Genomic DNA, 21,350 nt, shown 5'->3' with positions numbered 1-21,350 from the left:
GGGGGGGGAGGGGGGGAGGGAGAGGGGGGGGGAGAGGGAGAGATGGGGGGGGAGAGAGAGAGAGAGAGAGAGAGAGAGAGAGAGAGAGAGAGAGAGAGAGAGAGAGAGGGGAGGGGAGGGAGAGAGGGGGGGAGGGAGAGAGAGAGAGAGAGAGAGAGGGAGAGAGAGAGAGAGGTGGAGGGAGGGAGGGAGAGGGGGGAGGGAGGGAGAGGGGAGAGAGAGAGAGAGAGAGAGGTGAAGGGAGGGAGGGAGAGGGGGGAGGGAGGGGGGAGGGAGGGGGAGGGAGAGGGGGGGAGAGGGGGGAGAGGGGGGAGAGAGAGAGAGAGAGAGAGAGAGAGAGAGAGAGAGAGAGAGAGAGAGAGCGCAGGGGGGGGGGGGTGTCTGATGTAAGGAAAAACCAGCGATATGAAGCCTTGCAAATGACTAACCAATACAAAAAAAAGTGATGTTTACTGTTGCTGACCCTTCTGTATAATGGATTTCTTCCTTTCAGGAGTTACTGCATCCTCCATAGTTGCTGTCAGGGCGTGCGATGCCTGCGCGAGCCGCCACAGTACCTCGGGCTCCTCGGAGTACTGGAACCGACAACTTCACATCAGGTTCAAGAAATACAAATGGAGTACACAAATCACTGATGCTGTCATTATACAAGTCACTGCAAACCTATCAGAGCAAGAAAATCCCTTGTGCACATGTAAGCTTCTTGTGCAGGAGTGTGTTTGAGGGAAACAAATCTGCAACTGTATTGTGCAACACTTTGGTCATTGCTGCAGGTAGTCATCAGAACATATTATAAACTACTGAGCTATGTCACTCTGGCTATAATACACTAGTATTTCTTGCTGCTCAGTTATCACCTCACAAGGTCATTACATAATTCTTCTTTGGTTACATGAAGAGTCTGATATCCCTTATTGTGTTGACTGAAACTGTTACATAAAGCGAAATCTGGAACTACAACTAGATGTCATGTGGAAGTGAAGGTAGCACACAGCAGCACATGCCTTTAGTGACAGTGTTAAATATAGTGCACAGTGGGGTTCTGTCAGGTTATCTGTCTGCACGTTAGTTTCTGAAGGCAACCAAGGGACTGTACATTAGGCATGACAGAAGTCTACCATAAATTCAGTAGTCCTGATTAGAACAAGCAAAAACGTATGTTTTTATTATGAACAATTTGTGTAACAGTTTGGAAACAAACTAATCACACACAACCAATAAAAATGAGCATAGTTTGTTATAGAGTTATTAGAGAAGATGGTATTGACATTCTTTGGTTTTACACAACTAAATTGTCTTATGGCATCAACAGTAAAGGTGCAGATGGTTAGGTACAGAACAAAAGAGTTCACAGAGTAGGGTATTCCAGGAAGTAGTCAAGAATAAAATGTTCTTTTTGTAACATGAAGTCCAGCCATATGCTGCTATTTGTATTGTTATCCCGTTACATAATATTCTTCTAACACCGAATGATTTCAAGCTACAACTCATTACTGAATATCTTTGAAACACTGTTACCATTATAACATTAAATAACTGCTTGAACTCATATCTTTGAAATACTGTTACTGTTAGGAGATTAAAGAACCGCTTGAACTCAAACTCTTTCCACAAAAATATTATTCCCTGACATAAACAAGAGTTCATTTTTTTATCTTGCAACATACAAGCATGCTACAATTTAGGACATTTCTACAGTAAACATACTTGTAATTATCAGGAAGAAACAGCATTAGCAAAGAACTATTACAGAAACTGGCCAATGACAAACTAACTACGGGATGATAATGATTTTAATGCAAAACTGAGCAGGAAAAATGATATTTCAGCAGATAACTTTGGATACAATAGCAGGAATGACTGAGGTCAGGCCATACATTAGTAGAATTCACCGAGAAGAACAACACATTTGCCTTTAATACATTTTTCGAGAGGAAAATAAATGAATAAAATAAAGTAGATTTGACAAGGACCAATGGAGCTAAACATAGAGCTAAAAATATATTTCATCAAACGATGAAGGAATTGTTTAAGTTGCAATGGAAATAGATTGCTATCCACTGCACAGAGCAGGCACTCAGTCTCAGGCAGGTGCTATGGAAAGAATATTTCTAGTATTTTTTTCCATAGTGCCTGTTTGCGACTCAGTGCCTCCTCTATGTTGAATACAAATCTATCCTTTCCATTTTGCCCACAACCAATAAAGCTGCAGCACATAATTCATTAAAGAATCTAACTCCTGTGAATAAATACTTTCAAATAACTGATTACTTTATGAATGAGTTGGTGTGTTATATCTCTGATACTAAGGATGTAAGGGACAAAATGTTTCTAAAACAATTTCAAATTGTACTTAAAGTTTGTTGGAAATCAGTATGTGCTCTCACTCTCAAATATTGGACAAATATAGTGTAGGTAATTTCTGCTCAGTGAGTTATACTGCCTCACAAAACATAAATTGTATCTCGCTGGAATACCAGTCTCACTGTGTTAAACCTTTAAAACAAGTTTACAATTCTTAATGACAAATGGTTGGTTCCCCTAAAAGCTGTTACGCAGGCAGCCTGCAACAGAGACTGTGTACCATGAAGCATGCTGTTTAGTGATATAGGTACCCTGTCTACCAGGAGTGCCAGTTGTGTTTGAGGTGCAGGACAGCTTCTGTGAGATTTGCTAGATAGAGAGGCATTGACAGAAGTGAAGTTGTGAGGAAGGTCACGAGTTATGCCCCAATAGCTAAGTCGATAAGGGGACTGCCTGCAACGGCAAGGTTCTCAGTTTGAATGCCGGTCTGTCACACACTTATCTGCCAAGAAGTTTCAAATATTTTTATGTTAATCCTACCATGAATATGTGAAACAATGGTATAAAACCAAAACGGGAATCTGACACCAATCACAAATTAGTTCATTAACATTGTACAACAAATTTTGAGGTATTATTCCTCAACTTCAAGCATGTATTACTTCATCATCTTGGTTCATGCCTGATGGGTGATGTCAGTACGGCATTGGAAAGGACACACCAATATTACAAAATGTAAATTATCTTTTTCTTGTGCCTTTGTTCCGCATCTGCGCACGGTCAGCACAGTTATGAACAGGTTTGGGATCACAGTTAATTTACGGGGTGGTCAAATGCCCTTCCTCGTGCTGCCCTGTTACCTCCTGGGGCAAAATACACTTACCCTGATTGTCTGCACATAGTATGATTCATATGAAAGTGTGCAGGAGTTTTCAAAACTGCATACGAGGTGGATGGCACACCTAAGTACACATTAATTGTGTCTGTATATGTGTGGATGGATAAGTGTGTGTGTGCGAGTGTATACCCGTCCCTTTTTCCCCCTAAGGTACGTCTTTCCGCTCCCGGGATTGGAATGACTCCTTACCCTCTCCCTTAAAACCCACATCCTTTCGTCTTTCCCTTTCCTTCCCTCTTTCCTGATGAGGCAACAGTTTGTGCGAAAGCTTGAATTTTGTGTGTATGTTTGTGTTTGTTTGTGTGTCTGTCGACCTGCCAGCACTTTCATTTGGTAAGTCACATCATCTTTGTTTTTTAGATATATCATTAATCCATCAGGTAGATTTCATTAGAGGCCGGCACACCTCGACCTGGAAGCAGCATTTTAACATGCACGGCTAGCTGGATGGGTTAATATAACAAAATGTAAATAAAACCATTATTTGTAGAACCTTTCAGCCGTTGGATGGGTTAATATAACAAAATGTAAATAAAACCATTATTTGTAGAACCTTTCAGCCACTGGATGGGTTAATATTACAAAATTTAAATAAAACCGTTATTGGTAGCACCTTTTCAGTCTGAAAAGTAGCTACATTAACATTTGTTCAAGTATCTTAGAAAGACTGATTTTAATTAAACCTGCTAAAAAAGTCTTCCATTTATTTTAGTCTATAATTTTGTTCATGAAAATACTATACAATCTCTGCTAAGAAATGTTGTGAAAGTGACCACTGACTGGGATGCTTTTACATTTATTTCCATCCAGTAATCTGTATTACATTTACAATGAAGCATTTAATTTTGCTGCAATAGATGCAGATTGGAATGTAACACTAACCATATGCTTTGACAAAGAATTTCTACATAGCCAGAAATAAATTGGGCAATACATGCTGTTTATTCTTCACCCCACCACATACTAATAGCTGTCTAAATAGAAATATGATAATTTCTTTCATTACTAGACGGAAAGTATTATGATAATTCTTGTAAGAGAAGACAACAGTAATTCTTTTTCTGTAATGTGCAACAAAGGAAGGGTAATGAAGTGCCTGGAAAGCCTCAGGTTCAATCTCTGGCCAATGTGAAAAGTGCCCAGTTCCACCATGGTTTGGATTCCACGTTAAAATGTATGTCCTCCCTACAATGGGCTGTGAAATATGGCATCCCAGCTAAAACACAAGTTGAAATATGGTCACTATTTTTTATTTACTTAAATTTGCCATATTTCGTGACAGTACCTTTTCCGTTAGACGTTTGCAAGGCGATATCTAGTCTTGGCTTCAGTTGTCTAAGTATGATTCCACAATGCATCTTTGTTGGCTGCAGAAATGACGTGGTTCAACGTGTTTGCCTCATTTTGGTGTTTCAAATACCATTTCTTCAAATGTAGTTTCTTTTTTATAGTTAATACAAAAAAATAGTAACATAATTCAAAATTATTATGACGGCGACCTTCACATTCTTCTTCCGTCAACACACACCAAGAGTTCACTGCCGACTGAGTACAGTCAAAAGACGACTCCAGCGTCAAAGACATTTTACACTACACACAAGCTTCCATTTGTAATCAGTCTCTTTGCTATTCTTCGATACATTTACTAATAGTAATCAATATGCTTTCACTCTCAAAAATATAAGTTAATTAACATATAATAAGGAAAATTATAATAAAAAATTCTGACAAAAAATATAAGAAAACATTTACAATTCGGTATCGACAAATACAGTAAAAAAAAATAACATCTCCCAGATCCATTACAGCTGGGAAGTCAATTCTACGGTCAGTGGAAAGCAATGACATACCACTTCTGACGGAACTGTGCCTTGTAAAGTACTGTGATGTTCAAAGCAATTTTCGGCTTGATGCCTGTTTTAATTTTTACTTTATAGCAGTGTCAGGCAAAACTCTTTCGGAAGCACAATGTAGCAAAAGTAAAGGAAGCTTACTTGGTTGTAATGTTGTTCCAACAAATAAAATGCCGTCTGTTGTTGATCAGCACTGCCCCTCAGCAAACCGTCCACTTCACGGAGGAGGTTTGTCAGCTCAGAATCTCCAGTTTCACTGAAAGAGCATTACCCTAAATAAATAGGAGAACGTAATGAGACCTCAACATCACTATGTAAAATGCCCCTATAGGAGATAGCTCAGCAACACAAAATTTAAACTGAAGCAAAGTGTATATCAATTAAAACCTCTAAGTTCAGGTTGTGCAGTTGATTAAAAGTCAGTTACTAAAATTAACAAATCACCTTTCAAGTCAGTGGAACTGTAGTCATCTTAGATTAAAACTCACCCCTAAATGGTACCATGCCCTCTGGATCCAGTCTTACTATACATAAAGGTGGCGAATAGTCACAAACAATACAAAAGCTGCCAAAGGATGATCCCCTGACCGCTGTAGATAAATGCCACCTGGTGGTGTTGCAAGTGACTGACGAAGAAAGGAAAGTATATAAAGGGTGTAGAGCCATATTTGGAATTATTTTAGCAACTATATGATCAACAAAGGGGAAATCCAATTCCATAACTGACTTTGACAAAGGACTGATTGCTAAGGCCTGGGACCTAAGAAAGAGCATCTCTGAAATAGCAAATAGCAAAGCTGCACAGCTTTCTTTTTCTTTTTTTTTTTTTTTTTTTTTTTCTGCGACTGTCATCATCTATGAAAAACAGTTGAAAGATGGTGAAACAATGAGTAGACGACAAAGTGCCTGATGTTCACACTTCTTCACAGAACATGAAGGTCAATATGTGGCCGATAAGACAACACAGTACAATGTTGGTGCATGCACAACTATTTCAAAACACACCGTTCAGTACACTCTGTAGAACACATAACTGCAAGCAGACGACATCTATGTGTTCCCGTGTTGACCCAAAGACATCATCAATAAAGATTGCAGTGGCACAGGATCATCGAGATTGCACCACAGATCAAAGGAAATGTGTCACTCGGATGGATAAATCATGTTTCTCATAACATCGGATCCACCATTATGTCCAGATATCCACATGTCCAGGCAAACAGCTGCTCCAAACATGCGTACAGGTTGCTGGGTGTAGTAGGACATTCACCTTGGTTTCCCTGGAATCTACATTGGTGATATAAGGCACAACGACATCTGTCGACTATGTGAACTTTAATGTGGACCGGCCCTATTCCCATGGTTGATATCATTGACATTAAAGTAGATCTTTAACAAGGATTACTGCCTATGTCACAAGGCCAGAATCATGCTGTGGCAGTTTGAGGAGGACAACAGTCAACTTATGAGAGCCTGAGCGCCGAAGTTATCTAATCTGAATGTGACAAACGCATTTGGATCACTATCGGGCACCAGCTACGCACCCACAAATCGACATTTATATTTTGGGAACTGGGTGACTTGTGCCTGGCCAGCTGATGCCACATACCTCGTCAGATCCATGCCATGCAGAATCTTTCTTTATAATGTTACAAAGGTGTACCAATATGCTATTACACAGGCGTCACAATGTTTTTGGTTCTACAGTGATTCCCCCTCCCCCCCACACAATAATATAAGTGTTTATAAAGGAAGACAGTAAAGAAGATTGGCTATGGCTTAGTGGAGGACCCATACTGGCAGTTTCCATAAGCAACTTGGGTAAACCACTGAAAATCCAAATCAGGATTGTGAGACACAGCTTCAGCTTCCAGTCTCCATAATTGTCATTGTCAGCGGCGTCATCGTCATCATCTGTTCTGTCTTGCGCAGGTCCATCTCTCCCAGCTGTGTGTTCTCTTCAGTTCAGCACAGTTGTTGCTGTCCTGTTCATTGCTTGCTGTCTTCTACTTCCCATTCCCCTCTTTCCATTTACCATCCCTTCTCTTTCTTGCTGGAGTCAGTCAGTATGAGCATTTCCATACGTGGACTAGTCAATATTTCCTTCTAGTGGCTAAATGTTTTCTGTTATCCCCTACACTTTCAGCATCTCCTCATTCCTCACACTTTCCAGTTTGCTCCACACACACACATTCCCAGTACCTCCAGCCTTCTTTCCTCAGCTTTTCACAAAATCCAGATCCCTATTCTGAATACATTCACAATATAGCATTTGGCCAATCTTTTCCTCAGGTCTTTATTTGGAGGATCAGATATAAATTTCTCCTTTCTGTTCAATGCTTTTCTTGGCTAATGCTAGTATCGAATCTCATTTTGGTGAAACGTTTTAGGTCATCTGTTATAATATTTTCAAGTAGACCTACTCAGATTTTGCTGCCTGCTCCATCAATCATGATTTTAGTCTACTCTTCCCTTGTGGGATAATATTCTGGGACAACTCTTCACTTAGGCAAAAAATTATTTTTCGCATAAAAGAATACAATTGGAATTATGTGTGGGGCTTTCACTCTTATGTCTTGCAGGCAGCTGGGCATATTAATCAAAGCTTTACAGTACATTTCTTTACTTACTAATAAGTTTGAGACTAAGAGAGGTATTCACACATACACCACTGAATCTAAGTTTGGCCCAACAAGAGGTGAAATATGCAGCTATAAAACTCTTTGAACTCTACCCCTGCAAATAAAATGTCTGACAGATGGTAGAAGTGTTTTCAAATGTAGATTAAAGATGGTTTCCTGAACAACTCATTCTATAGTACAGAGGAATTCTTGAATAGAAATGATTAGTCATTTTTACAGAAAAAACATGAATGGCCAGCTTATAGCCATACTTTTTTTTTGCACTCTACATGTGTTTTGCTGAATAATCAGTACTACTGCCTCTAGTTCACAAGAACCCAGCTTAGATTTTCGCTATCTCCTCACATATTTTCTGAGGTAGGGAGGTATGTAATAGGGTCTAGTCAGCCTCATGAGGATGGTTATTATTTGAGTTGAGAGGCACTTGACATCATGGTCACCAGCGCCCTGACGAAAAGTGAGCATGCTAATCTGATCAGTGGGGATGCAGACCATCCACACATATGGAAGAGTTTATAATCCATTAAAGTCTGTCTCCCTTCGCCACTAATTTAGAGATGAGGCCTGACAGTTCACTGAATTTCATCACCCTTGTAAAACTGGAATCAGTATCTGTGAGGATAGTGGGCAGATTGGCATCGAGACTGAGGCCTGCCTTAATATCAGTATATAGGACACGTTGTCAAAATGTGCTGAACTGAAAGTAGCAAGTGACAAACTTCACATTCTGGTGGATCCTCCCGCTGAAGGAGGAAGCCATGTGTTATAGGGCTATGTGCGATGCGCAGCCTGGTAAGCAGAACCTCCTTCCAGCAGTGAGGCTGACATGAAACCCGCCATGCCTTTGTGGTCGATTTGAGTGACCACAGTTTGTTTTCTGTCACCTGCAACCATTTAGTCTTCCACTGACGCATGATGTGTCTGTCAGAAAAAGAGATGACAGCGAGCAATGGAGAGACCATCCCGACATGCTTCCTTGGTGGCTTTGTCGACCATGTCATTTCCCTGTATATTAATGTGGCCAGGTACCCAGCAAAAGATCACCTTCTTGCCATGGAATTAGAGCCGCTGTAAGGAGTCATGGATGAGCTGAATCAGCTAGTCTACTGGATACATTTGGAGAAGTGCTTGCAGTACACTGAGTGCATCAGAACAGACAAGAAACCTTGTATGGTGGTGTCTCTGAACTGTCTCCAGTGCCATCAGAAAGATATATAATTCCGCATCATAATTTGTAAATAGTTCCAGAAGACACACTTTAAAAACTCTATCAGGGAAAACAGCATAACAACCACGGACATTCTCTTGCTGGGATCCATCTGTATAAACATCAATAAAACTGTGGTATGTACTTAAAATGGATGAAAACAAAGTTGTAAAAACATAATCTGGAGTACAAGTTTTCTTGTACTGTGTCAAGCTTAAAATTACTCTGGGCGTCTGAGGACACCAAGATGGCAATGTGTTCCTTCCCTGGCTGTATATTTTGACGCCTGATACATCTAGATCCTTGAAACAGTTTGTAGCAAATGTCCCAAATGTTTTGGTCGCATGGAGCCGAATCCTGATCAGCTGTTCCAAGGTGGTTTCAACCACAGAACTAAATGCCAAAAGGAGCCGAATCCTGATCAGCTGTTCAAAGGCGGTTTCAACCACTGAACTAAATGCCAATGACAGAAGTGACACAGGAGATTTTCAGCACTTGTTGAGCCAAGAGGATATGTCGATGAATTCGGAGAAGTGGTTCACCAACCTCTAGACACAGACCCAGAACTGGGCTGGTCCGAAAGGCTCCAACTGATATCTGAATGCCCTCATGGTGGACAGCATCTAACATCTTGAGGTAGGAGGTACGGGCTGCTCTGCTGCAATAATCTAAATGTGAGCGAACAAATGCCCTATAAAACTGCAGGAGCCAGGACCTGTCAGCCCGCCATGTTTTTCCACTAAGGCGTTTCAAAATATTCACTGACTGGAAGCCCTTTGTTCGTAGGACTTTCAGGTGTGGGAGCCATTTCGAGTCAAACAATAAACCCAAGAAGCACACAGCTTTTTGAAAAAGTAAAATATTTTCCCCCATCGTGAGCACTGGTTAGTTTAAACTTCGACGAGCACAGTTTAAACTGACACATGTAGTCTTCTCAGTTGAGACCCGAAAACCAGTTGTCCTGGGACAAGTTTCCAGCCTCCTAATGGTCAGCTGTAGCTGCCTTCTAGTCATTGTATGATCAGAGGAAGAGTAGAAGATTGCAAAGTCATCCACAAACAAAGAGCATTTGACAGGGCTCCCGAATGCGGAGGAAATGCCATTGATAGCGATGGCAAACAATGTGATACTGAGGACACTACCTTGGGGAACTCCATTCTCTTGAACATAGAGTCACACAAGGCATCACCAACGCAATATCGAAAATGCCGATCCTCGAGAAAGGATTGGATAAGAAGTGGCAGGTGTCCACGCAGTCCCCATTCATGAAGTTGGCGAAGGGTGTTGTACCTCCAAGTAGTGACATATGCTTTTTCGAGGTCAAAAACCAAATGGTTTCTCCGTAAGAAAGACTCTTTGTGTTGCCATCTAAGAAGAATTAAGTTGTTAAGGGTGGAACAGTAGCACCAGAAACAGCACTGGGAGCAGGTCAGGTGACATCAGGATTCGAGCAGCTAGACGAGGCAGTGGTTGACCATAAGTTCAAGAGTCTTAACCATACAACTGGTAAGTGCTACACTCCGGTAACTCTTGGGGGAGGGGGGGGGGGGGGTCACTATGGTCTTTGCTTGGTTTCCAGAATGGAATTAATATTGCCTCCTTCCAAGTTGTGGGGTACTGACCATCAAACCAGATCTGATTGAGCAAGAGAGGAGCTGTCCTTTCACTTCAGGGCACAGATGATGAAGCATGGCATAATGTATCTCATCAGGACCTGGAGCAGTGTCTCTGGTTGCAGACAAAGCCGATTCCATTTCCCACGCGGAAGACGGAATATTTTAGAAATTGAGCAGGAGCTTGTTTGGTTGGCACAGATACAGTAAAGAAGTGTTCAGCTAAAACCTGAGCCATGTCTTCTGGCACGTCCACCAAGACCACATTACTTGACAAGGCCGTAAGGGGACATGGGCATATGGTGCCCTAGCCGGAAATCCGTTAGGTTGAGTCCTAAACTTGTGCAGTGGAAGTGGACCAAATAATGGAAGTCATGAATTCCTTCCACAAATCCCTCCTCCATTCTTTTATCACTTGCACTCACATGTGCTCCCGCAGATCTGAAGGCATGAAGGTTTTCTGTAGTTAGACAGTGTTTGAAGTTTCGAAGAGCTGTTTGTCTGCTTCTGGTTGCCAATCGACAGGTATCATTCCGCCAAGGTACATGCCGTCGCCTGAGATGGTTACCAAAGTGAGGGATGGACTCTGTAGCAGCCCATTGCATCTCACAAGTGATATGCTCCACTGTTTCCTGTGCACAACTCTTTTGTCCAAAAATAACCTGTTGGCTGTACTGCAACCAATTTGCCCTTTGTGTCATCCATCTGCTGGCCTCCTGTCAGCCACCGTCCTAGTCAGCAGATGGATCCACACTGACAAGTGGTCCCTACAATGTAAACCTTTAGCCACTTCCCACTGAAATGCATCTGCAACAGCTGGGGAACAAAAACAAAGGTCAATGGCTGCAAAAGACCCTGTAGCTGTGGAAAAGTGTGTGAGCTGAACCGCATTCAGAAGGCAGATATTAGGCAGATATCCTCAGAATGGACGAGTCAATCATCTGACCTCTGGAGCAAGTGGCAGCTGAGCCTCACAGCACACTGTGTGTATTGAAGCCCCCCCCCCCCCCCCCCCCCCCCCCCCCCAACATAGAAGAATGGGTGTGGGAATGCCCGGAAGAGTTCTGCCTGTGTGTCTCCACCCAAAGCATCATTACGTGGAAGGTACAAAGAACACACTGTGATATTAAAGGGTACAAGAACTTTCACAGCAATTGCTTGCATGGGCGTGGTAAGAGCGATAGAAGAGGAGCGGCATCTGTCATCAAAGTAAACAGCCACTCCACCTTTAGCCCTGTCTCCAGTGGTACCGTCCTTCCTGTATGGGTGGTAGCCTCGTAATGCAGGTGTGTCTGTGACTTTAAGATGCGTTTCTTGTAAGCAGATGAAGAATGATTTCTCCTGAACCAGGAGCTGTATTCTTCCATATGTGAGTGACATCCATTTAAATTCCACTGCTACACAGAAATCCCAGTGTAAGCCATTGTTAAGCGAAGGTTGTTCTTGTCTTACTCTCTCGGAGGCAGCGATTTACGGGGGAGGTCAAGGGGAAGTTAGCCAGTTACAACCAAGAATTGAAAAGCAGGTAGAGGTGCAAAGTATGTTTAGGTGTAGTAGATCATGCATAGATAATGTATTTTGCCTCAAACTGCAAGCAGAATATTTAGGCGAATAGTATATGGGAAGGTGACAGATATGATAAGCTTATTTATTGATTTGAAGAAGGCTTAAGCTCGATTCACGCTCAATGGAAAAGAATGTCAAAAGAATCTGAGCTATTTCACATCGAATCAACAAGTGCTATAACCTGACCCTCTTGGATTTATCTGAAATTAAGTATGCATGTAGTAGTCAAAAATAGTAACAAAACAATTTTTTCACATTTTTCTGACAAAAGGTTACTGAGTAATAAAGGGTGCATAAAAAAAATCAAATTTTTGATGAGTAGAACGATGCTGATTTGTTAACATCTTGTGTTCTAATTAAGCTAGAGAAATGGAGTTCATTAGAAACCTCTTTTAAAGACTTTTCATATGATATAAAACACAATGTACCAAAAATTATATACTTTTTTATAATAAAAGCATCATCACTGAATTTTCTAAATTTTTAAAATTGGTATTCTTAAAATTCTCAAAAATAGTGTCTGAAAAATACTGTTTTCCTCTACATATTCTGAAAATTTGAACTTAGAAAAGTAATTTTATGTTCAAGATGGCACTGTAAAACATTTTCAAAAACTAATTTACTTCAAATATTCAGCCTACTTCTCATCAGCTACATGTTATTGTACAGCTAAATGTGGACATCAAAATAAAATAGCTCTAAATAGATAGTCAGAAAAAAACAATCATATTTGCCTTTTTTTTTTTTTTTTTTTTTTTTTTTTGTGGTTTTAGGGCGCAAAACTTCTATGGTCATTAGCGCCCAACCCGTGACGTAGAAAACAGGAAAAAAACGAAATTTAAAATCAGCAGCAATGGGAACAAAGTCATAAAATTTGAGAAACTAAAGGAGAAGGAATGCTTAAAAATCCACTATAGAAAGGGGTTGGTTGTCCCCCAAAAAAAGCCTCAAATGACTGACGTCATTTCACTGTCACTAATAAACTGTAGAACGCGGTCAGCTGAGCGCGTGTCATCTGCTAAAATCGACGATAGATCAGGCGATAGCTGTAGACGGGAGCGTAACGGATTAAAATAGGGGCATTCAATTAAAAGGTGTCTGACCGTCCACAGCTGAGAGCAGTGGGGACAGAGTGGGGGAGGATCACCGCTTAAAAGATGTCGATGACTAAACAGTGCCCTATCCGGAGTCTAGCTAAAATTACCTCCTCCCGACGACGCGTTCGGGAGGAAGAGGTCCAAGCGCAAGGAAGGGCTTTCAATTCCCGCAATTTATTATGGGGAAGTGTTGACCAATGCGCATGCCATAAATGAGCAACTTGGCGACATAAACCGCTCCGTAGATCGGTAAACGGAAGAGACTGAATAGCTGGCCGAGGAAGAGAGACTGCAGCCTTGGCCGCTATATCGGCCCCCTCATTTCCACAGATACCAGCGTGTCCCGGGAGCCAGAGGAACGCCACTGAGACGCCCCCCAGGTGGAGCAAGCGCAGACAGTCCTGAATCCGGTGGACCAGAGGGTGCACAGGGTAAAGAGCTTGGAGACTTAGGAGAGAGCTGAGAGAATCTTAGCAGATTACGTACTGTATCCGCTGATGGCGGCGGATGTAGTGGACAGCCTGGAGAATAGCGTAAAGCTCCGCAGTATAAACCGAACACTGGTCGGGAAGCCGAAAGTGATTTGGGGTGTCACCAACAATATAGGCACTCCCTACACCTAACGATGTTTTCGAGCCATCGGTGTAAATAAATGTGGCTTCCGTCATTTGTGCACATAGAGCAGCAAATGCCCGACGGTAAACAAGTGTAGGGGTACCATCCTTGGGAAATTGACATAGGTCTCTGAGCAAGTCGATCCGGGGACGGAGCCAAGGCGGTGCTGTACCCCAAGTTGTCAAAAAGCTTTTAGGAAAGCGGAAGGAAAGAGAATGGAGCAGTTGACGGAAGCGGACTCCCGGGGGTAGTAGGGAGGAGGGGCGGCCTGCATACCCGACATCAAAGGAGGCGTCGAAAAAAAGGTCATGGGCTGGATTAGCAGGCATGGAAGACAGATGGCTAGCATAACGACTCAGAAGGACTGCCCGCCGATTGGACAGCGGAGGTTCAGCAGTCTCAGCATAAAGGCTTTCCACAGGGCTGGTGTAAAAAGCTCCAGACACTAAACGTAATCCACGGTGGTGGATAGAGTCTAGACGCCGAAGAATAGACGGCCGAGCAGAGGAGTAGACTATGCTTCCATAATCCAATTTCGAGCGCACTAAGGCGCGATAGAGGCGGAGAAGGACCACTCGGTCCGCTCCCCAAGAGGTACCATTCAGGACACGGAGGGTGTTAAGGGAACGCAGACAGCGAGCCGAAAGATAGGAAACGTGGGAGGACCAGCACAGTTTTCTGTCAAACATAAGACCCAAGAATTTAGCGACGTCGGAAAACGGAAGGTTGACAGGACCTAGATGTAAGGAGGGCGGAAGAAACTCCTTACGTCGCCAAAAATTAACACAAACGGTCTTACTGGGTGAGAAACGGAAGCCGGTTGCGATGCTCCACGAGTGGAGGCGATCGAGACATCCTTGAAGACGTCTTTCAAGAAGGCTGGTCCGTTGAGAGCTGTAGTAGATCGCAAAATCGTCCACAAAGAGGGAGCCCGAGACATCAGGAAGGAGACAATCCATAATTGGATTAATGGCGATGGCAAACAGTACAACACTCAGCATGGAGCCCTGGGGTACCCCGTTTTCTTGGGAGAAAGTACGGGAGAGAGTAGTGTTCACCCGCACCCTAAATGTGCGCTCTGCCATAAATTCGCGAAGAAAAAGGGGCAGCCGGCCTCGAAAGCCCCAAGAGAACAGTGTGCGGAGGATGCCTGTCCTCCAACAGGTATCGTATGCTCTCTCCAGATCAAAAAATATTGCTACCGTTTGGCGTTTCCGGAGGAAATTGTTCATGATATAAGTTGAGAGAGCAACAAGATGGTCAACGGCAGAACGATGCTGTCGGAATCCGCATTGGGCTGGTGTTAGAAGACTGCGGGATTCCAGCCACCAAGCTAAACGGTAATTCACCATACGCTCCGAAACCTTACAGACACTACTCGTGAGAGAAATGGGGCGATAGCTAGAGGGGAGATGTTTGTCCTTTCCAGGTTTCGGAACGGGAACGACAATAGCTTCCCGCCATCGCCTGGGAAAGGTACTGTCGGTCCAAATTCGATTATAAAGGCGAAGGAGGTAACGCAGGCTATGGGTGGATAAATGCAGCAACATTTGGACATGGATACCATCCGGTCCTGGGGCGGAGGAGCGAGAAGAAGAGAGTGCATGTTGGAGTTCGCGCATGGAGAAAACAGTATTGTAGCTTTCGCGATTTTGAGAGGAGAAAGCAAGATGTCGCACTTCCGCTGCACGTTTCTTCGGGAGAAACGCGGGCGGGTAATTTGAAGAGCTCGAAATCTCAGCAAAGTGCTGACCCAATGAGTTAGAAATTGCGATGCGGTCCACTAAGGTATCATGCGCGACAGTGAGCCCAGAGACCGGGGAGAAACTAGGCGCGCCTGAGAACCGTCGAAGCCGACTCCAAACTTCCGAGGAGGGAGTGAAGGTGTTAAATGAGCTAATAAAGAATTTCCAGCTTGCCTTCTTGCTATCGCGGATGACGCGACGGCATCGCGCACGGAGCTGCTTATATCGGATACAGTTGGCCAAGGTTGGATGGTGACGGAAAATGCGAAGAGCACGTCGCCGCTCACGTATTGCGTCACGGCATGCCTCGTTCCACCAAGGAACTGGGGGGCGCCGGGGCAGTTCGGAGGTGCGTGGTATTGAACGTTCCGCAGCTGTGAGAATAACGTCGGTAAAATGTGTGACCTCATCGTCGACGCTGGGAAAGCAACGGTCATCGAATGTCGCCAGAGACGAAAAAAGTGTCCAATCGGCTTGGGCAAACTTCCAGCGTCGCGAGCGCATATATGGCAGTTGAGGCTGCAGTCTAAGGACACATGGAAAGTGGTCACTCGAGTGTGTATCATCAAGGGCGAACCATTCGAAGCGCCGAGCTAGCGGAACAGTACCGACCGCAAGGTCCAAATGAGATAAAATGCAGACAAAATGCAGACAAAAATGTGGGGATCCCAGTGTTGAGGCAGACTAGATCCGCTTGGTGGAAGACGTCTAGCAATAGTGAGCCACGTGGACAAGGATGTGGAGATCCCCAAAGCGGGTGGTGGGCATTGAAGTCCCCAACCAGCAAATAGGGGGGTGGAAGCTGATCAAGAAGATGAAGGAGATCAGCTCGTGCCAGTGGTGTAGACGATGGAATGTATACCGTACAAAGAGAGAACGTGTATCCAGAAAGGGAAAGACGGACGGCGACAGCTTGGAAGGAAGTGTTTAAGGGGATTGGGTGATCATGGAGAGTATCATGGAGCAGAATCATGAGTCCTCCATGGGCTGGAGTGCCTTCAACTGAGGGGAGGTCATATCGGACGGACTGAAAATGAGGGAGAACAAAGCGGTCATGGGGACGCAGCTTTGTTTCCTGAAGACAGACGATGACCGGCGAGTAGGATCGTAAGAGGATCGACAATTCATCCCGATTGGCGCGAATGCCGCGGATATTCCAGTGGATAATGGACATAGGGTGAACAGAAAATTGAGAAACGTGACCAAGGGTGCTGTCAACTCAACGACTGCTCAGAACTTGCGACCGACAGCATGGAATGGCATTCAGTCGAAGGAAGAAGATCCTGATCCATAGGTTGGTCAGGAGCAGCTCCTGCCACCAACGATCGGCCAGTTGACCGGCCACCAGCAGTGCGCCTCGGCGACACAGAAGATGGCCGAGGGCGATTTCCGCCAGGTGGTGCTGTAGATGGGACACGCCTTGGCGGAGAAGGAGAGGAACTGTGTTTCTTCGTAGCCTTCTTGGAGGTATGATGTTTAGATGAAGGAGGAACCGATGGTTGTGAAGTTGCAGTACGTAAAAACTCTTCACGAGAATGCTCTTTTTTCGAAGACTTGGCGTCTGACTTTTGGGCTCGAGATTTAGCAGAACCCGACGAAGGGTGAGCCATAGAGTGGGCAGGCGAAAGTGGTGAGGTTGAACGGGCGATCTTTGCGCTGGCCGATCTGACGACCGTGGTACTAAATGTGAGGTCGCAAGTCTGCGTGGCCGCCTCCTTTGTTGGCCGAGGAGAAGCAAGGACAGTGCTGTATTTTCCTTTCTGAGGCACGGTGGGCTGTCGACTGGCGAGTAACTTTCGAGCAGCAAAGGTCGACACCTTTTCCTTCACTCTTATTTCCTGGATGAGCTTTTCATCCTTAAAAACGGGGCAATCTCGAGAGGAAGCAGCGTGGTCACCCATACAGTTGATGCAGTGAGGGGATGGAGGTGGACAAGCACCCTCATGGGCATCCTTGCCACACGTAACACATTTGGCCGGATTGGAACAGGACTGGCTGGTGTGATTGAACCGCTGACATCGATAGCAACGCGTAGGGTTTGGGACATAAGGGCGAACGGAAATTATCTCATAGCCTGCTTTGATTTTTGATGGGAGTTGAACTTTGTCAAATGTCAAGAAGACAGTGCGGGTTGGAATGATGTTCGAGTCAACCCTTTTCATAACCCGATGAACAGCAGTGACGCCCTGGTCAGACAGGTAGTGCTGAATTTCTTCGTCAGACAATCCATCGAGGGAGCGTGTATAAACGACTCCACGCGAGGAATTTAAGGTACGGTGCGGTTCCACCCGGACAGGGAAGGTGTGGAGCAGGGAAGTACGCAGCAATTTTTGAGCCTGGAGGGCACTGTGTGTTTCTAACAACAGGGTACCATTCCATAATCTGGAACAAGACTTTACAGGACCCGCAATTGCGTCGACACCTTTCTGAATAATGAAAGGGTTGACCGTGGAGAAGTCGTGACCTTCGTCAGACCGAGAAACAACAAGGAACTGTGGCAACGATGGAAGAACCGTCTGTGGCTGAGACTCAGTGAACTTACGTTTGTGAGCAGACATAGTGGAAGGTGAGGAAACCATTGCGGAAGAATCCCCCATGATTACCGGCGTCTCCGATGGCGCGCTCCTCCCTTGTGGGGGCCCTCACCGAGGGCACACCCGCCTTAGGTGATTGTTCACACCTCAGGTCACACCTCCCGACAAACGGACGGAGGGACCAATCGGCACTTTCGGAAGGTATCAGCTCTGGTAATCACCCCTCCCTGGGCCTGGCCGTTACCAGGGGGTACGTACGTGTCCTACCTGTCTACCCGGGGCGGGGAATTACGCGTTACCCCGTCACCGGCTACGCATGGAAGTGCGTGGGTCGGCCTTCAGACATGCACAGGGAGGAAAAAAGAGAAAGGGAAAGGAAAGAAAAGGGGGTCTCAAACGCCGCAGCGGAGAAAAGGGCAAAGAGAGGAGGGAAGGAAAAGAGAAGGACAGAGGAAGGACGAGGACTTGCAAGTGTAGAAAGCAAGGAATTTGGAACAGTTTCGAGCGTCCGTCTCCGGACGTAGGCACAAACCATACTCCCAGAGGGGGAGAAAGGGAAGGAAAGAGCCAGAGGTGAGGGGGAGGGGGCGAAGATGGGGGACGGGAAGGATGCGGAAAGGGAAGGGAAGGTAAGGTATGCAGCCCGGAAAGGAAGGAGGGCCACATTAGCTCGGGGTCCCGTGCTCGCTACGCACGTGTCCACAAAAGAGTTGTGGACCCCCTGGGGGGTCATATTTGCCTTATCAGTGCTGAATTAAACAATGGAAAAACCAGGATGGAATGTAACACTATTACAGAAGGGAAGTTGCTGCTCACCATATAGTGGAGATGCTGAGTCAAGATAGGCACAACAAAAAGATTCACACATTGTCAGCAACAGACACATATACACACATGCACACACACACTCATGCAAATGCAACTTGCACACGTCTGCAGTCTCAGACAACCGAAACCACATTCAGTTGTCTGAGACTACAGACGTGTGTGTACGTTGCGTTTGCATGAGTGTATGTGTGTCTATTGCTGAGAAAGGCCTTGATGGCCGAAAGCTATAACTGTGTGAATCTTTTTGTTGTGCCTATTGCGGCTCAACATCTCTGCTATATGGTGAGTATTGTTACAGTATTGAATTAAATAGTACAAATTGTAAGAATACGAGAGAAGGAAAGTTGCTACTCACCATATAGCGGAGATGTTGAGCTGGGATAGGCACAATAAAAAGATTCACACAATCAAAGCTGTCGACCATCAAGGACTTTGTCAGCAGTAGACACACACACACACACACACACACACACACACACACACACACACACACACACACACACACACAAAAAAAAAAAAAGCGCAGCTTGCACTCACATCTGCAGTCTCAGAGAGCTGAAACTACACTGCGAGCAGCAGCACCAGTGCACAATGGGAGTGGCGACTGGGTGGGAGTAGGAGGAGGCTAGGGCAGGGAGGGGGAGGGATAGTATGGTGGGAGTGACAGACAGTGAAGTGTTGCAGTTTAGATGGAGGGTAGGAGAGAAGGTGTGGAGGGGGGAGAGGGTAAGTAGCGGAAAGGAGAGAAATAAAAATATTAATAATAAAAGAAATTAAAAGACTGGGTGCGGCGGTGAAATGGTGGCTGTGTAGTGCTGGAATGGGAACAAGGAGGGGGCTGGATGGGTGAGGACAGTGACTAACAAAGGTTGAGGCCAGGAGGATTACGGTAACGTAGAATGTATAGCAGGGAAAGTTCCCACCTGCGCAATTCAGAAAAGCTGGTGTCAGTGGGAAGGATCCATATGGCACAGGCTGTTAAGCAGTCATTGAGATGAGGGGTATCATGTTTGGCTGCGTGTTCAGTTACAGGGTGGTCCACTTGTTTTTTGGCCACAGTTTGTCGGTGGCCGTTCATGCGGACAGACAGCTTGTTGGTTGTCATGCCTACATAGAATGCATCACAGTGGTTGCAGCTTAGCTTGTAGATCACATGACTGGTTTCACAGGTAGCCTTGCCTTTGATGTGATAGGTAATGTTAGTGACTGGACTGGAGCAGGTGGTTGTAGGAGGATGTATGGAACAGGTCTTGCATCTAGGTCTATTACAAGGGTATGAGTTATGAAGTAAGGGATTGGGAGCAGGGGTTGTATAAGGATGGACGAGTATATTGTGTAGGTTCGGTGGACGGCAAAATACCATGATACGAGGGGGTGCGAAGGATAGTGGGTAGGACATTTCTCATTTCAGGGCACCACGAGAGGTAATCGAAAGCCTGGTGCAGAATGTAATTCAGTTGCTCCAGTCCCGGACGGTACTGAGTTACGAGGGGAATGCTGCTCTGTGGCCGGACTGTGGGGCTTTGGGAGTTGGTGGGAGACTGGAAAGATAAGGCACAGGAGATTTGTTTTTGTACAAGGATGGGAGGATAATTGCGGTCAGTGAAGGCTTCAGTGAGACTCTCAGTATATTTAGAGAGGGATTGCTCGTCACTGCAGATGCGATGACCACGGGTGGCTAGGCTATACGGGACTTCATGGTATGAAATGGGTGGCAGCTATCGAAGTGGAGGTACTGCTGGTGGTTAGTAGGTTTGATATGGACAGAGGTACTGATGTCGCCATCTCTGAGGCGGAGGTCAACATCTAGGAAGGTGGCTTGTTGCGTTGAGTAGGACCAGGTGAAATGGGGGAGAAGTTGTTGAGGTTCTGGAGGAATGTGAATAAGGTGTCCTCACCTTCAATCCAGATAGCAAAGATGTCATCAATGAATCTGAACCAGGTGAGGGGTTTAGGATTCTGGGTTTTTAGGAAGGATTCCTCTAGATGGCCCACGAATAGGTTAGCATAGGATGGTGCCATATGGGTGCCCATAGCCGTACTGCGGATTTGTTTGTAGGTAATGCCTTCAAAGGAGAAGTAATTGTGGGTGAGGATGGAGGTTGTTGGTCTGGAATCCATAGGGCATCTGGAAAGGTAGTGTTCAATAGCAGTAAGGCCATGGACATTAGGAATGTTAGTGTACAGGGAGGTGGTATCAATAGTGACGAGCAGGGCAACGTGTGGTAAAGGGAGAGGAACTGTGGAGAGTCGATCGAGGAAATGGTTGGTATCTTTTATATAGGAGGATAGGTTCTGGGTAATAGGTTGAAGGAGTTGGTCTACGAGAGCAGAGATTCTCTCGGTGGGGGCACAGCAACTGGCCACACTGGGGCGTCCTGGGGGGTTGGGTTTATGGACTTTGGGAAGCATGTAGAATGTGGGAGTACGGGGAGTGGTAGGGGTAGG

At 45.0% G+C, this 21,350-nt stretch overlaps 1 protein-coding gene across 1 annotated transcript in view; it reads right to left on the bottom strand.

The window, feature by feature from the left end:
* The window catches only part of LOC124711402 (regulator of microtubule dynamics protein 3-like), a 91,036-nt gene that overhangs the window by 59,502 nt on the left and 10,184 nt on the right, over window positions 1–21,350 (bottom strand). Inside the window, exons 2-3 of the mRNA XM_047241455.1 lie at window positions 5,197–5,311; window positions 464–575 (exon numbers count right to left, since the gene is read on the bottom strand). Of these exons, the coding sequence (XP_047097411.1) occupies window positions 464–575; window positions 5,197–5,311 (227 nt within the window). The remainder of the gene's footprint in view (window positions 1–463; window positions 576–5,196; window positions 5,312–21,350) is intronic.

The sequence above is a fragment of the Schistocerca piceifrons genome, chromosome 8 (genome assembly GCF_021461385.2).
Source record: "Schistocerca piceifrons isolate TAMUIC-IGC-003096 chromosome 8, iqSchPice1.1, whole genome shotgun sequence".
Lineage (NCBI taxonomy): Eukaryota > Metazoa > Arthropoda > Insecta > Orthoptera > Acrididae > Schistocerca > Schistocerca piceifrons.
This window is presented reverse-complemented; position numbering and strand designations above follow the sequence as displayed.